This window comes from Haplochromis burtoni, unplaced genomic scaffold (genome assembly GCF_018398535.1).
Source record: "Haplochromis burtoni strain Fernald_Lab_line unplaced genomic scaffold, NCSU_Asbu1 Contig_132, whole genome shotgun sequence".
NCBI lineage: Eukaryota > Metazoa > Chordata > Actinopteri > Cichliformes > Cichlidae > Haplochromis > Haplochromis burtoni.
Window position 1 is genome coordinate 130,033 of NW_024582493.1, and position 16,177 is coordinate 146,209.

General features: G+C 41.9%; 1 protein-coding gene across 1 annotated transcript in view; it reads right to left on the reverse strand.

Moving 5' to 3' along the window:
* Positions 1-3,837: 3,837 nt before the first annotated feature.
* The window catches only part of LOC102310156 (vegetative cell wall protein gp1), a 42,471-nt gene continuing 30,131 nt past the window's right edge, over positions 3,838-16,177 (reverse strand). Inside the window, exon 2 of the mRNA XM_042224220.1 lies at positions 3,838-3,971. Coding sequence (XP_042080154.1) covers positions 3,838-3,971 — 134 coding nt within the window. The remainder of the gene's footprint in view (positions 3,972-16,177) is intronic.

The window sequence follows — 16,177 nt, forward strand, 5'->3', positions numbered from 1 at the left end:
TGCCAACATCATGCACATACAGACAGCAACTTCTCAAAATGGCCCCCAATCCATTTCCTGCTCCCTTTAAATACTCTAAAAACCACGCCTTCTCAATACAGACTGGCCTATAAAAGAGCTGCAATGGCCACCACAGAGGTAACCTGCAAAACACTTTGTTACATGAATGCTTCCCAGCAGTATCATGGACTTTTTCTGCTTCTTGAGGGCAGATTAAATAAAAAGCTTGGAATATTTCACACCAATTGCAAATAAAGATGCCATTTTACCAAACATCTCGGCTCATCAGTTACAATTTCGTAAGTCTACAAAACTCTGAATTCTCTGCAAAGAACAAAATGCAAAACGCTTCTGAAGGTTGCGACTCCGACAACGTTAAGAAAATAACTAAAGGTAAGCCTTTGCATTGCAGAGCTGGACTGGTTGATTTTCTGAGTGGCACAACACTCCTTTGTGAAAACAAGATGAACAAATACAAAAGAGCTCGGACCTTCTCGTGGTGTAATTTACAAATCTGTAATATTAGTAATATTAGCTGAGTGAATTCCAGTTTGATGTTGCTTTGCTGTAAAATCTGGACTCCATTTAAAAAAATAATTTACAAGGTAAATTTGGTAATGAGTAAAGCAATAACAGATAAAAACGTCCCAGCGACTACCGCTTTTTCTTTTCATTGCACCCTGTTATTCTGTGTGATTCAGAGGAAAGCACAAACTCTGCTCGTTTCCCCAATTTTTGTCAAGTGTTACCAGGTGTTGGTTGAGACGTATTCTGGGTAGGACAACCGAATGTCTATGCTTAAAATTAGCCCTTTATTGTGCGTGTTTTTCATGTAGAATGAGTCAGAGCAAAGAAAAGACAGATTTAACTCTGTATACACCGTCCTCTAACTGCAAAGAGCTGAAAAGAAATGTGGGCAGTTTAGCCGAAGTGAGAAAACCATTGATTTTCACATGTTTGTATGAACCTGTATTCAAAATCTATGAATACTGCACTTCCAGGATTGAATGCCTACATGTCTGTGGATCACGTGTGAGCTGTCGGGAACGCCACAAGTGTCACGTCAAAAGAGAAAGGAGACTGAGATAAAAAGCCAAACAGATTTGCAGCCATTCAGTACAGTGAATGTGACTGGCTGACCTTTTGTGTGTCCTCTCACAGGCCTTCAGGAGCGAGTTCTTCCACGGACACTCCTGTGAACAGAAACAATGGCAGAAGCTGAGCACAAAAAAATGTCATTTTCTCCCACTGCCATCTTTCACATCCCAATTCATTCTAATGTTAGAAACTAACTGTAGCAACTCATATCCATAATAAAGGAAAACCTGAGATTTTCTTAATGACAAAGACAAACGTAAGAAGTAGAACATTATTTCAGATGCGTGTGAAAGCCAAAGGAGATCCTTTGATTAAAATTCCTTTCTGATGTTTTGGAAGCACTTGACCTTCAATTGGCGTAGTGAGCTCCAGCACAACATTCACTTAGCTCACCGATGCCTCGATCAATTCTCGACAGGTTCAAAAGACTCCGAGTCAGCCTTTCATCAGAGTTCATTCAGCCGCCTCCCTTAATGACACCTTGAGAAATTCCTCAGTAAAGCTGCAAACAGACTCTGCTCTTCTTTCTACAGCTGCTGCAGGCCACACAGTCAAGTGTATGATGAAGACTGCATTTCAGATTTATTATGGGGAGAATGAGAGAGGTCGATAATGTACGGCCGAGCTTTTATTCACAAATTAGAGAAGCTGGGTAAGCGGTGTACTAACCGTGTGTGCAATTAAAATGAGCTTTCCAGTGTTCTACAAATAAGTTGAGTTCCCAGTCGTCTACTGAAAGAATAACGTCTCGGTCACGCAGGCGTAGCGATTGGTTGCCATCAGATACTAGGGAAAAACGAGTATTTCCTAACCTGTTGCTAAGCCCCTGTAACACAGACTGGTAACCACTGATTACAGAGTGCTGAAACAAAAACTCCATGCACTTCCTTTGGTTGCTGGCAGATTGCAGCAATTGTCCACAGACTTGAAAGACGATGAGCGGTCTGCAAACACTTGTAAGCTGCTTGCTAAGAAACTGTGATATTGTAGAGTGCAACGCAAACCAGAAACTGACTTCACCTTTAAAGTAAAAGTTGTGCCGTGTGCTAAAACCAGCTTGTTTCTAAAGGTGCCACTTTTACAAAGCAGATAATTTGGCAATTTCCACGCAAACTATAGGAAACACCTATAATCTGCTAATGACCAAAGCAATCAAAAGGAGGTCTTTGCAACCTACTTGGCCCAGCAGCCTTCACCAGCCAGTTGGGAAAAAGACATTTCTGTTGGTTGCCAGGGGTTAAACCACTGGTCTGTAGGCCAAAGTCACTGAGACCTACAACTTAACTAACAAGAAAAACATCAACGGGCAATGTCAAACGCAATGCCTGCTGCCTGGGTCTGCATACGGTTTCAGCTTGTTCAGGCAAATTTATTTAATAGTGTAAAATGTCATCAGCACTATGACCTGGCTTTGGGCGGCTTTGGCAGAGTGCCCGTGAACATCCGCACAGAAAGCATTTATTCTTCTGGGTTTTCCTCCGCATACATTAGTTGCACATCCATCCATTAGTGTTTCCCTTGATGGCTGCAGCAACACTTTCCTTGTCGACCAATAGAGGCTGCTTCAAACTATAATGGCATGAAAATAAATCTTTCCACCGGGTCTGTTTAACGTTCACGAACATGAAACTTTCATGAACAAACGATTACATCAGGGAAGTGAAAACCAATATTGCTGACAGCTGCGCATCCATCAGTGGTTTTGGACTTTACAGACATGTTTTCTCGGGTCTTTTTGGGTCGCATTAGAGTTTCTGTTTTCAGTTGCATTGTGTAAATTAGCATTGGCGAGTGACCGCTCTACATCCAGAACTTGTTTGCAGCAAGCCTTGCTCTCAGGCTACTGTCGAGGGTTTCCAGGATGTTTGCTTGCCTTGGATTCTTGGCACAACTACAGAAAAGTGTGTAAGAGAAATCTTTGGGTTATATTCTGCACACTCGCTGTGACAATGATGTCCACATACCGTGTTTTTCCATTTGATTCTCTGTGAAAATTGGCTGGCCTTTTCCTGACATGAATGATAAAAACTTTGCTGCGAACACCAGCTCTCCTTTTTCCCCATTAGACAACGTTTAGTTTGAATGTCACGCCACTCTTCGATTTGGGTTAAAGGCCAGAAATGAAGTTTTTTCTCACCTAACGTTGCTAAACTTGCTTCGGAGCTGCCCCTTGAAGTGACAGCACTAATAATAAGAGTGCCACAAAGCAGTGGCCATTATACATATTAAAGCAGATAGAATGAGGACAAGACGCAGTACAAATCCTGTATATTCAGGATCAAAACAGAAACAGTCTTTTTTTTTTCCATCACAGCTAAAAATAATGCTCAGTCCATTATTGAACCAAGTATAACAGGAAACAAACAGTCCTTTTAAGCCCCTGTAGAACCACTCGTCTATTTTATATTTCAAGAGAGCTAAATGAACTTTGCTGACTTTGTATTCTTTAAGAAAGCATCGAGCGGAGGTCAGCAGTGGCATGCTTTCTCTGTTCCCCTTTCCCTTTAAAGACAATGACCTGACCAGCAGGGCAGCTTGGCTGGAGATGAGAAAGTAGTTATTTCCAGCAGCCTCCTCATTTATTTGTGTACGTGTTTTAAGAGACCCAAAGCAGCAAGCCGAATGCCTGGGTACCATGCTGATAAAGCAAGAAGGGTACTTTGCACTTTACGCAGGGCCCCTCGGTGACTACAGAGGAAGTATGGGGCTGGGGGGCACTCGGACAGGGGGATAAGGGCTCTAAGCCAGACGGATACACTCGGGTGGATAACATGTCTTTAATGCTACTGATGGACTGCCCAACTGGCGCCCTGGATAGCTGGCAACACGCCCAGCGTTCTTCCACTGGCTGAGCTGCTGTATAGCTTGGATGACTGTTGGGAGACAGAAAGGGAAAGTCAGGGGTGACAGACAGGCAGACCGCAGACAGAGGCCAAAGGCAAAGACAGACTGCAGACGAGGGGAATCGATGACAAACCGGGTGGAGGCCACTGATTCGCACAGAGGTTATTGCTCGTATGTGAGTATTCAGCTCACACAAAAGTATATCTCGTGTCAGGTATGTTTTATATCGATGCAACGCAGCAGTCGGTGTGCCAATATACCTTTAGATATATCTGTGTACAGGTGGGAGTTCAATCCAACCAAACCTCTGATGATGTGTGACAGAGCAGGCTGGCTGATAAAATATACAAAAGAGTCAAAATAAAAGTCAAAATCATCAGGATACTGTATCTACATGTAAAGGTGAAGTTTTTGATCAGCGACATGGTCTCTGATGATTAGCCATTCCACATGACTTCATACCCTTCTAGCCACTGAACTGCCCAATGCAAAGCTCTGCTGACTGTCCTCAGTTGCTGCACATCTGTAAGCCACTTTTCAGTGCACCTTAGCATCAGAGAAGCTTGAACCCGTTCCTGGAAAGAAGGACATCTGGAATACCCTATTTACTGCTGCTACAATGGATACTAATGGTATTTTTACATGGAAGCATCTTCTACCACCCAATCCACCCTTTTCCCCACCCAACTTTATCACAGCAGCAAACAAACTCCATGCTCCTGATTTCCATTAAAGATCCTGCACAAAACCAGCCTGTTAGAAGAGGCTAAAGGAAGCTACACGATCACTCAGCTGCCAGAGCTCGCACTTAATGTGCTCAGTCGGCCTTGAGCTGCAGTCTGAAATAACAAATCGGAGACAAATTGGAGGGAAAATATAGGTTTCAGCGCTTTGAATGCCATGTATCAATTGCCTCGGCTCGAGTGAAACAAGAACCAGTGAGGCTTACTGCGACAATGTCAAACATTTCAGCTTTCAGCAAAAATATGAGTTTGTTATGGTGCAACACTTATCTTAGTGCAGACTGGTCTCTGCTTCTGCGTAACAGCCAGCATCACAGTACTACTGACAGTACTGACGTACTACTGGACAGAGTGAACAGCTGAAGTAAATCAGCATATCATGACGCACACTCCATTTTTATATAGCATGGGGAATTTTTTCATGATTAACTACCCATTCCTTAATTTTCCCTAAACCACTTATTTATAGAGAAACTGACCTTAAAATGATCACCGAGCAATTTGAATGCATGTAGATATTTAACACATTTCACAATCTGATCATTTTCACTGTCAAAAGGCTTCTGCTGCATTCAAAGGTCTGAATTTGTTCCATTTTTGTGTATTTACATATTGCCAATATTAAGCACATATTTTTTCTGCGTCTGGAAATGTTCTCGACGGCTCCAGTGACCCTTGACCTCCCGCTAGCTATCGAGCAGGTGGGTAACAGACGTCTCCTGAAAACGTCGGCGCGCTTTTACAAATATGTGGTGTCTTGATAAACTGAGCAGATATTTGAGAGTTCCACAGCTACACTCACCTGAAAATATGCTTAAAAGTTTATTTTGTGACCCAGAAAGAATTAATAAGAGTAATATTAAAACCAAGTAGCTGTCGCCAGTGTTGGAAACTGAGCTGGGCAGCGCTATGAATTCTGGGATAGGTTGGGCCACGAAGGATACACCCGACCCATCCTTCAAATCTGGGGAAATGAAGGGCGCATTTGTGGGCCACATTTGGAGGAGTCTTCGAATTTGGACAGTCCTCGTGATGTAATCGGCCTACAAATGCAGCCTCCAAAAGATGCGGCCTCTGAATTTGGACACAGCTTCGATACCGGAACCAGCTTCTTCTTGGTGTTTAACGGCAGCTGGCATCCTCGTACATGCAGTGCTGCCATCTTCTGTTTCAGTGCGTTATTACACTCTTAAATCCTACTACTTATTCCTGCGTCTTTTGGGATCTTACAAAGCCTCAAACGACGCGTCGACTATTAAATTAGTCGTTGATGATTTTGATAGTGGACGTAATGGTGACAGTCCTATTATACATACGTAGCTTTTTTATGTCTACTTCAGTACTTGTGCGTGGTGAAAGCTAGTAGCTACTACTAAAGCCACTGAATGTAACTTCTACAAATGATTAGTAAGACTGAAAACCTGATGCCAAAGAATACTACAACCTTTAAAAAAGTTCCTTTGAATTTTGAGGTCTAAGTGTTCTGCTAGTCTACAATAACCATGCACAGTGACTTAAGGGTGTAGATACTGTCTGCTCAGCAGTCTTTAGCTTCCCTGACGAATTTGATGTTATTTTCCTCTTATAGAAAAAACGCTGCACGCCGTGTCTTTAACATATTCTGGTTTCAGCTTCCACAACGATGAACCACAGGCCAGAAGGTTCAAAGACCCTTAGACAGCCTATTTCACATTAGTTTAGTGCAGCGTAAGTGCTGTTGGTGGTATTTTATAGTGGGTTTTTTTCATTTAAGCACTGATTAGTTATTATGGTGAAATATATTTCAGGTGAGATTGAAGTAATGACAGGAAGAGATTCTTAGTTTGTGGTTTTGGCGCTTCCCTTCATGGGCGGGACCACACTCCAATAACTCCCGTCTCTCCAGAATGTAAACAGGGCATGTTTAGGAATGAATCCGATGATACCTGCTGCTCCACATGCCAACACGCAGCTTCCGTTGAAATTATTTGCTTATGACCGTCCAATCGGCAGGAAACTTTATTTAAATTGGGAAGAATAAATATACTACATACAGTCAGCTCTAACAGGACGGACTGTTTATAGTTGGAGGGCTCTTAAGGAAGTCAAGCTGTGTTTAGATTAGAAGACGTTTCGACTGCACAGTTATTTAATAAATAAACAACGGCGGTTCAGGGTCTTAAATTCTGTTTTCTGTTTGCTTCAACATCCTTTAAGTGGTCTGGTTAAGCATTTACCATATATTATAATAAACTCCCATCCCAGTATAGATCAGGCACGTGTTTGTATTTGTGTCAAACTGCAGTTTCATCTTAGGTAAAGCAGTGCAGTTCTTTTTTATTTCTTACTAAAAAAACAAACCACAAACAAGAGTCATGTTAAAATGATGATATCTTTATAATTTTATAAGATATTTCAATATTTCATTTGTGTGCATCTGGAGAAAAACTGAATGTGATGAAACAGTGGTCAGATGGCTAACGGTGAGGGAATCTTGCAATGTTAAGACAACAGCACAGCACATATTGAAAAGGTGTTAGTGACAGTGTAGGAAAACAGATGCATCACAGGGTTTAAAATATGCTAAATATTAACTTAAAGTTTGCAATTACTTTGTGGAAAAGATATGCATATAAGCTCCAGTCACAGGTGGAGTACTCGTGAACACCACCAAATGCTAGACTGTACCGTCTGGTTGGGGAAGTCACTGCCCCTTGCTAATTCTCTCTCTGATACTGTAAGCAACTTAGGTGTTTTCCTGGACAGTTCTTTTAAGCTTGATAAACAAGTGTCCTCCGTAGAAAAATCTAGTTTTTACCAACTAAGTCAAATCTCTAAGGCTAAGCCTTACATACCGCGCAAGGATCTTGAAAAACTTATCCATGCCTTTGTTACTCCTAGATTAGACTACTGCAACCCCCGTTACTTCAGCCTCCAATCTGTCCTTCTTCATAGACTGCAGCTCGTTCAAAAGGCTGCGGCACGCCTCTTAACGTGAACTGGAAGGTTTGATTCTATCACTCCACTTCTTGCCAACCTACATTGGCTTCCCATCAAACACCGTATTGTTTTTAACATTTTATTGCTTACTTTTAAAATCATAAACAATATTGTGCCTAGCTACCTTATTGCACTCCTCAGCCTGTATACCCCTAGGAGAATGCTAAAATCATCGGACCAATTCCTCTTGGTGCAACCTAGGTCCCAGTGGGTGATCGTGGCTCAATAGTTGGCAGATTGTCTTGTAATCAGAAGGTTGCCGGTTCGAGCCCCGGCTCGGACAGTCTCGGTCACCCGGACAGTCTCGGTCTCTGGTGGTCAGAGGGCCCGGTGGCGCCAGTGTCCGGCAGCCTCGTCTCTGTCAATGCGCCCCAGGGTGGCTGTGGCTACAATGTAGCTGCCATCACAAGTGTGTGGATGACTGGATGTGTAAAGCGCTTTGGGGTCCTTAGGGATGAGTAAAGCGCTGTACAAATAAAGGCCATTTACCAGCTGAAGACCAGAGGTGGCCGTGCCTTTGCTTTAGCCACACCCAACCTCTGGAACAACCTTCCAGCCGCTATTCGTGCATCTGAATCTATCCAATCTTTTCAGTCGCGATTGAAAACATATTTATTTAACCCAGCATTTTCAGATAGTTAGTGTTTGCACTTTGCAACTGCACCTCAATGTAATTTTGATTTATATTATTGTACCGCTGGAATAACCTTCCAGTTGATATTTATGTGTATGAATTGATTTAATTCTTAAATTATGTTCTGATACTTATTTATTTAACTTACTGGTTAATTAGTGCCTTCCACCTGTCAGTGTATTTTGTACTTTGCTATATGTAATTTAATTTTAATTTATTGTACTATTGAGAAGCACTTTGGTTTTTAAATGTGCTATATAAATAAAGTTGTATTGTATTGTATTTGGTTCTGCAAAACTTTGCTTTTATTTATCACTAGTGAAAAATAAAAGCTACATTTTAGCTCAGGAGGTGGCACCATATTGGAGATGTCCGACAATCACTCCGCCCTCCTTCACCTGCCCTCCACCCTCTGCAAACATGTGAAAACAGAGCCTTTACACATAGAAGCATTATAAAAAAAGTTTGACTTTGAAAAAACGTCCATGACGAGGATGTCCTACTGACAACAACGCTAGACTTAAAAAAAAAAAGTCACCTGGTGCCGTCAGTGGTTTTGTGCAAAAATAGGAGACGTCACTCCGGAGTCACTTTGCGTAGCAAGAGATGCAAACTGGATTGGTTTTGGTGTTTGGACGCATCGTTTCATTGCCTAAAGAAAGACTTGAAATATTTTTGCATTATTTCTTTTCATTGAAAAACTACAACAACACGACCACTGACAAATATGCAACAGTTGGAATTCTGTTCCTTCTAAAAGTCAGGCTCGTTTCTCCCGAACCGAACCTTGCAGGCTACAGCCGCTAACAATCGGCATTAACTACGGTGGTAATGTTAGGGTTATGCTTGAATTTGAAAGCTGCCTTACTCCTAGAAGGAGGCCTTGGAGGAAGAGGACAAATGGGTCCCCGGAGTTTGATAAACACACTGTATACTGGAAGGATCCCAGCTGGCTCTGCACTGCCATGTTTTCATCAGTATAGCATATGCTAACTGCAGGCAGCAGAGTGACAGCCCACTAGCAGATTGCAATGCTTACTATTTATTGGAAAACTCACATGGGCTTAATGGAATAAATGGGGCCGGGACCTATTGTTGCCATTGTTACTGCCGGGGTTACAGCATGTAGCCGGGACCAGTGTCTGCTGGTCGGTCGGTGCAGCTGAGAGGCAGTCCCAGAGCCACGGGAGTGGCCCAGCCCAGATGGTCGTCCTATACAGCCCGGAGACTCAATACCTTTCCTTCCCCCTCCCTCACAGACCAGATGGAGACCATTACAGTGGCCTGAAAGGCCTCAGAGAGAAGGACTGAGTGAAAGTGCGAGGAAGAGGTGGGGTCGGTGGCGATGGGGTGTCTCGGCTTTCCAAAAATCTCTAATTACCGCAATTGTTGAAATCTTTTCAGCCTGCTTTTTTCTTGCTTTTCTGATACAAAATGCTCCTTCCCAACATGCACTGCAAGCCCTCCTGAGAATTCCTATAAAAGGCCAGACTGACTCACATAAGACAGAGAGAAATAGGAGAAACTAGAAAAGGAAAGCAGAGGAGAAAAAAGCACATTAAAGATATGCAAATCTGACTGTCTGGGGTGAGGAGTATTAACCAGCGTTAGTAGGATAGCTGCCTCTATTTTTAGTGTTTGCCTGTGTGTGTGTGTGTGTGTGTGTGTGTGTGTGTGTGTGTGTGTGTGTGTGCTGAGGTGTGTGATGACTTCCTTAAGCCCGGGCTTTCATGTTCGAGTAAGACAGTCTGGGCGTCGAGATATGTCGGCAGAAATATTCTGCCTAATTGAGACGCTTCACAAATGAAGCTGTCAAACGGAGGCTTCAAACAGAATACACAGCAGCAGTTAAAAGAGAATTTCTAGGACAGCAGCGTGAAAGAGTGTCTCTTTCTCTCTACAGAAGTACAGTGCATTAAATGATTACAGGTTGGCTTCGGGACAATCAGAGTTGCCAAAGATTTTTTAAAAAGCCTTTGATGGGAGCCAAAAATAGCAGCAATGCCAATCATATCTTCAGAAAGTCAAAATAAATAAGTCAACGGGAGGGACACGTCCGTCTCATTTAGTTTGTACCGCCGTCTGAAATTACCCAAGGCCGACGCAAAGCCACCCGACTCAGACATGTAGCGTACTCACGTGTCTGCACATTCGGACAATATGGTTCCAAAACTGCTCCCCTCTCCGCCCACTCTCCTCCCCATACAAAGGATCCTCGCTAGTTCAATCAATGGCGGGCAGCAAGCTGCCTTTGGGCACAACAATCACCAGCAGTTTGAGAGCTTACTACAGGAAGAGTCTTAGAACTGCTACAAATTAACAGAACATAATTTAACCAGTGAAAATATTCCAATCTATCCCAGCTGTCATTGGTCCCGAGGCTGGCTACCCTGAACAGGATACCGCTCCATCACAGGACTTGTGCACTTACTAGCTTTACTGTATTACTTCAACATTCTCAGTATACTGTCACTCAACATAAAGCCTGACTGGTTTAAAACTGATGTCAATACTGATTTTTCATGAGGTAAAAGTCCAATATTTGTATATTAAATTTGTTTTTTCAGATACACGACACATAAACATACGTCCCATTTGCTATCATTAGCCTACATTAGCTAACATTTGCTACAGGTATGTGTTGTTATTAATTCACTTTTGTTTTTACTTTATAATTTTTTTACTTTACTTTATAATCTGTACAACCCTGTTTGGATCAGCTGGTCGTTGGGTTTATCACAGTTGCAGAGTGTCCTCTGGTCGACACACTAAGCAACATTAATAATAATAATAATAATAATAATAATAATAATAATAATAATAATAATAATAATAATAATAATAATAACAACAACATTGATGAAGGTTTTTCTCCAGTCTCTTCTTTACAGCTTAATTTTCATTTATCAGCTGTTATAAACGCCAACACTGACATTTAAATCAGTTAGTCTCTAATTCCTCATAGAAATCAGTGGCATCACTTATTTTATACGTCTACATGGACCCACAAACATCCATATAAAGAATTTTATAAATGAAGAATTAAGTATGCAATAAAATATAAAACATTATTTTACAATTATATTAATTAATTCTATTTAGTGATATCTACTTATTAAGACATTAACAAAGTAATTTATTATTACTCAATACACTATTAGTCTATAAATAAACAGTTCAACTTGAAAAACTTCATAAAAACTTTATTTAAAAGAAATTCAACTTCAAAATTAAAAATCACATCTTCGAAATACTTTTTTAAAATTGCAATTTAAAAAGAGAAATAAATAAATGGATCCAAAAATCGAATCAGGAATACAAATTTGGTTTTCTGGAATTTAAACTGCAGATTCCGTACTTCCTTTCTGTGACTCTTGTAGTCCTCGGAGAAAAATGAGAATTTGCCACAGATTGCTTTTTCACTGGTTAGAGACCCAGGATGGCCCCGGGATTGATCTACGCTGCTGTTTGCTCCATTAACTTCGCCCTGCTACGGAGTTTAAAAGTGTTTGTGCTGAACTGAACAATTTGCCTTAAATCCTTCAAGTGTGCACTAGTGGAGTCATCCTAACCACCTGCAGAGGGTAAAGTGCTAACTTGGCTAATGCTGCCATCACTGCATGGTGGCTGCTGAAAACACTCGTGTAGGTAAAGTTACTTTATGATCCTTCAGAGTTTAAAAGAATTGATGCAGAGTGATCGCCGAGACTAGAGACGACACGACTGAGACGACACTACGCATTTATTTTAACTAACATCTGAGTTCCTGTAATACCGACGGCAATAACATCAGGTTACTATGACAGCCTGTATCATGGTAACAAGCTCTATGACCTCACTACTGAACCACACACCATTTGACTCAAGAGAGTCCAATACACACTCAGTGCATAAATGTTTATACACTGTGGTTTGAACAACTTCATACTGGGAATATGACATATATGTTACAGAAATATACCTCCTGCACAGGTGATTCCATCAGTCACTTAAACTGGCACCAGTAAGCACATATACATGTAGGCAGAATGAATAACTTGGGCTTCATTTTCGAGATCTGCAGGTCGTTTAGGCAATGACTAAGTATACTCTGGTTCATGTCATCCTGCCATACGTCCAATTAATGTCGTTATCAAAGCTGAAATGTGCCATTTGGTGCAAGAGCACATTTCTCCACAACTCTTCAGGTAAATGGACTGGTTCTTATATAGCGCTTTTCTACTGAACTTTGAACTTTGACTCCTGCGTGGTGTGACATACATTCGTGCAATTCATTTTAAAGAGGGTCGAGGTGCAGGCAAGAAGCTGTGTGCATGCATGCATATGCCCACAGTGTTTTATGCAAAAATGGCAACCACAGCGAGGAAGAATAAATTTAATAGGAATCTAATAATGACGCTTAAATACATTGATGGCAAAACAAGCTATAATTAAGTTTTGTCAGTAAGCACAGTGACAGCAAGCTTTCCAACATGTGACATCCCAAACTGTAACCTTTTCCTGACTGCCACTGCCGATATTTTGGTTTGCAGACCTTATTCCACCAGCACTGATCAAATTCAGAACTTGTGTTGTTTTAAAGTGGAAACAGACTTTGTGTGATATGTTTGCTTCAGCTTTTTTTCAGATGTTGCATTAGGAGCGTTTAGTGGCACATCTTAGAGGTGGACGGGTCTAATGAAGATGAATTTGTTTAGAGGAAGATGCAGTGGAACAACAATTTTAGTTTTCCTGCAAACTTTGAAAGAGTTTTATTGCCCTTAAGCACTGTCTCATTTTGTTGCCCTGCTTGCCACTTTTTGCAGAACTGCAGACCAATTTCAAAAGAAGCCTTGTGCTTGGCGCTACTGTGATGGAGGTGCACAGCGCATGGAAAGTGGATCAGTAAAACAATATGCAAGTATCTGCTCTGAAACTTTCATCATGAACTCTAATGCTTGTGTTTGTCAGTGGAGTCATTGTTTGGACAAGAGGAGCCGAGCCCTGAGAACAGCAGGCTACTGAGGGCCTGCCGCAGAGTGTGATACCAATGGCTGCGGATAGCATATGGCAATGGAACTAGATACAACCCAAACAAACACAGCACAGAGGGATGGGCATGCACAGACGATGGAATTACATAGGCTGCGTATTCCAGGCGAGTGCGTGGTTTTGAGTGTACGGATGTGCAGCTCAGCATATGTGCTCTTCAGCTCCAGGTGTCGGTATTTTAGAAACGCTGAAAAGATGTCGCTGTCGGGTTCGGCACGCAGGGAAGCGTTCCAGCAGCTGTTCTAGCGAGGACAAATTCCAATACAGTGTCACCTCCGCGGAGCAAACAGTGTATGTGGGAGGGGACAGGTAAAATATTAATGAGAGCTCTTTTAGTAGACGAATGGGCCCGTGACTGGTGACACTTCTTGGCATCACATTCCTAATGCGCACTCAGTAAAGGTGTGGAGATGTAATAATGGACGAGCAGTGCAGTCATTTTTATTCATCTGTTTTGCTGCAACAGCGTGAAAATGAGACATCTGTGAGTCACGGCAGATAGCACAGCAGTACAGTTTAACCAAGCAGCTAGCATAGCTTAATACACACAAACACAGGGTGACATCACATGAAACCAGGATTTTACAACACCCCTGATTAAACTGCTGTGATTGGTCAGTTACACTGATGATGTCGCAGGAACCCAAACATACCAATTTCACATACTGGGAGTCTTGTTGGCGATACCACCAACTCACACCAGTGGTGGAGTTTGCATGGTTTTTCAAAAAGCAAGCACATAGATGCTCTACACATAGAAGAGTTTTTTCTTATTTCAGGAAGTAGGCAGATTTTCATGCCAATGGCATAAAAAACTGAAAAAATGACAACAGCACTGCTGCTTGAACTGGATCGTATCCAACTAAACTGATGCCAGGAGCTAAATCAAGTCCAAGCAAAATATGGAATCTAATTACTGGTGGCTTCTTTCTGTTGTTCGAGAGACAGTCTGTATTTTTATCTTCCTGCGACCCTTTCTTCATGCATCTCTGAATATCGGCGTATAAACAGAAAGAAAAAAACAAGTGCAGCTGTGCTAAGGAGCTGTCAGGAGAAGGATTAGCATTAGCCGGAGCAGAAGTCTACTTGGTGGTAGCCAGAGGAAAGGAAGGCGAGCGGGGTCTGACGAAAGGCAGGAGGCCCAAAGTCAGCCAGGCCTGGGGCGAAAGCTGCGCTCCACGGGGATGTAAAAACACTGGAGTGAAGCTCAGGCTTTGCTTAATAAACATTGAGCAAGAAAAGGCACACATGTGTTCAGCACACACGAAAATACATGCAGAGCACAGTGTTTGGAGGAGACGCTGCAGCCACGGGGCCGATGTACAAAAGAATCCTTTGTTCTGTTACAGCAACACACACACACACACACACACAGAGCACACGCACAAAACACACGAGCGCTTCACGTACACCAGACATTGCAGAACGCTGCAGGTCGAAGGCCGTTGGGGACTGGAAGTCAGAAAGTTGCATCCATCTCAGACTGTGTGCTGCCTCGCTGGAGCTCCATTGCACATACATCTTCTTTTTTGTGTTCGTGTGTGCGCTGTGGGATAAAAACTGCCTGCTGTGTATGCACTGGTTTACAACACGCTCTTGCAGGAGGTGCATACACTCGAACCCGTCAGTTCAGGTCAAGGTAATGTATCTAAAAGATGTCAGTGTGACATCACCTACTGGTTTTGGACGCAGCATTTTAACAACTAACTTACCCAAGTTATCCGAGCCTGACATCCAGAATCTTTGCTTCAGTTTTGGTGAGTGAACCCTGCTATTCTGTTACTCTCTTATTCAGTACTTAGTAGTAAGGTTATGGGCTGGCTGTACCACACAGCAGGCCCTATTAGTTTTAATGTAACTCAATGAAAAATCCTCTGCGGCACACCAAAAGCAAACACGGTGGGGAGGGTCGCTTCACTGAGTGCAAATAGTAGAGCTAAAGTCTAAGCAGCTACATGTGCCAACATTATTCAAATTCAAATTCAAATTTTATTTGTCACACACACACACACAACCATACACAGTATGACATGGGGGTGAAATGCTTGTAGCTGTACAATGCCCGACCATTAAATGACAGAAGAAAAGTGTGGAAACGGAGCTTGATTGCAGCCATTCAAAGCAGTGTGCTTCTGCAATACTGAGAAATATTTAGACCTAGAAAATAAACACAATGAACATATTTCAGTGTCATATTCATTATATTTTAATTATTTTTTTTTTTTTTGCCTGTCCAGTTTGGATCTTTAGCCATCAGAATTGTTGTCTGAAGGCCAAGAAAGATGCCAAGTGGATTTACTTTACCAAGTGGATCATCATGGCCTTGCCATATTGGTCCATTTGATTGACCTTTATTATAATTATGTATTTATTTTATTTTTGTTTTTTAAAGACGGGACAGACATGACTGGGGGATAGGACAGGGAGAAAGAATGAAAGAAAGAGAGGGAGAGAAAGAAAAAGAGAGACGGGAGAAGGGAGAAGAAAGAAAACGTGAGAAGAGGGAGGAAGAAAAGGCAAAAACTGGATCACAGACAAAAAGCAAATAAAAAAAAACACAAAATAAAATGCATATATACGATCACTTGATTCACCTGTTGAGAAAGAAAAAAGAAAACAAGCAGAAGAGAACGAAGAGCTAATAGAATAAACAACATCACAATGATATATGGGAATATGACAGTAAATACTAAATATTAACATTATTGTGCAGCACATAAGATCAACAGAACACAGTGTGCTTTGAGGTAGGAGCCAAAAAGGGTGTAGTTTGTGGGTGTGATCACCCGTGTGTACACCTGTGAGCATGGACGCGCTTGTTTTTAAAAGGTTCCTTCATGTAATGATC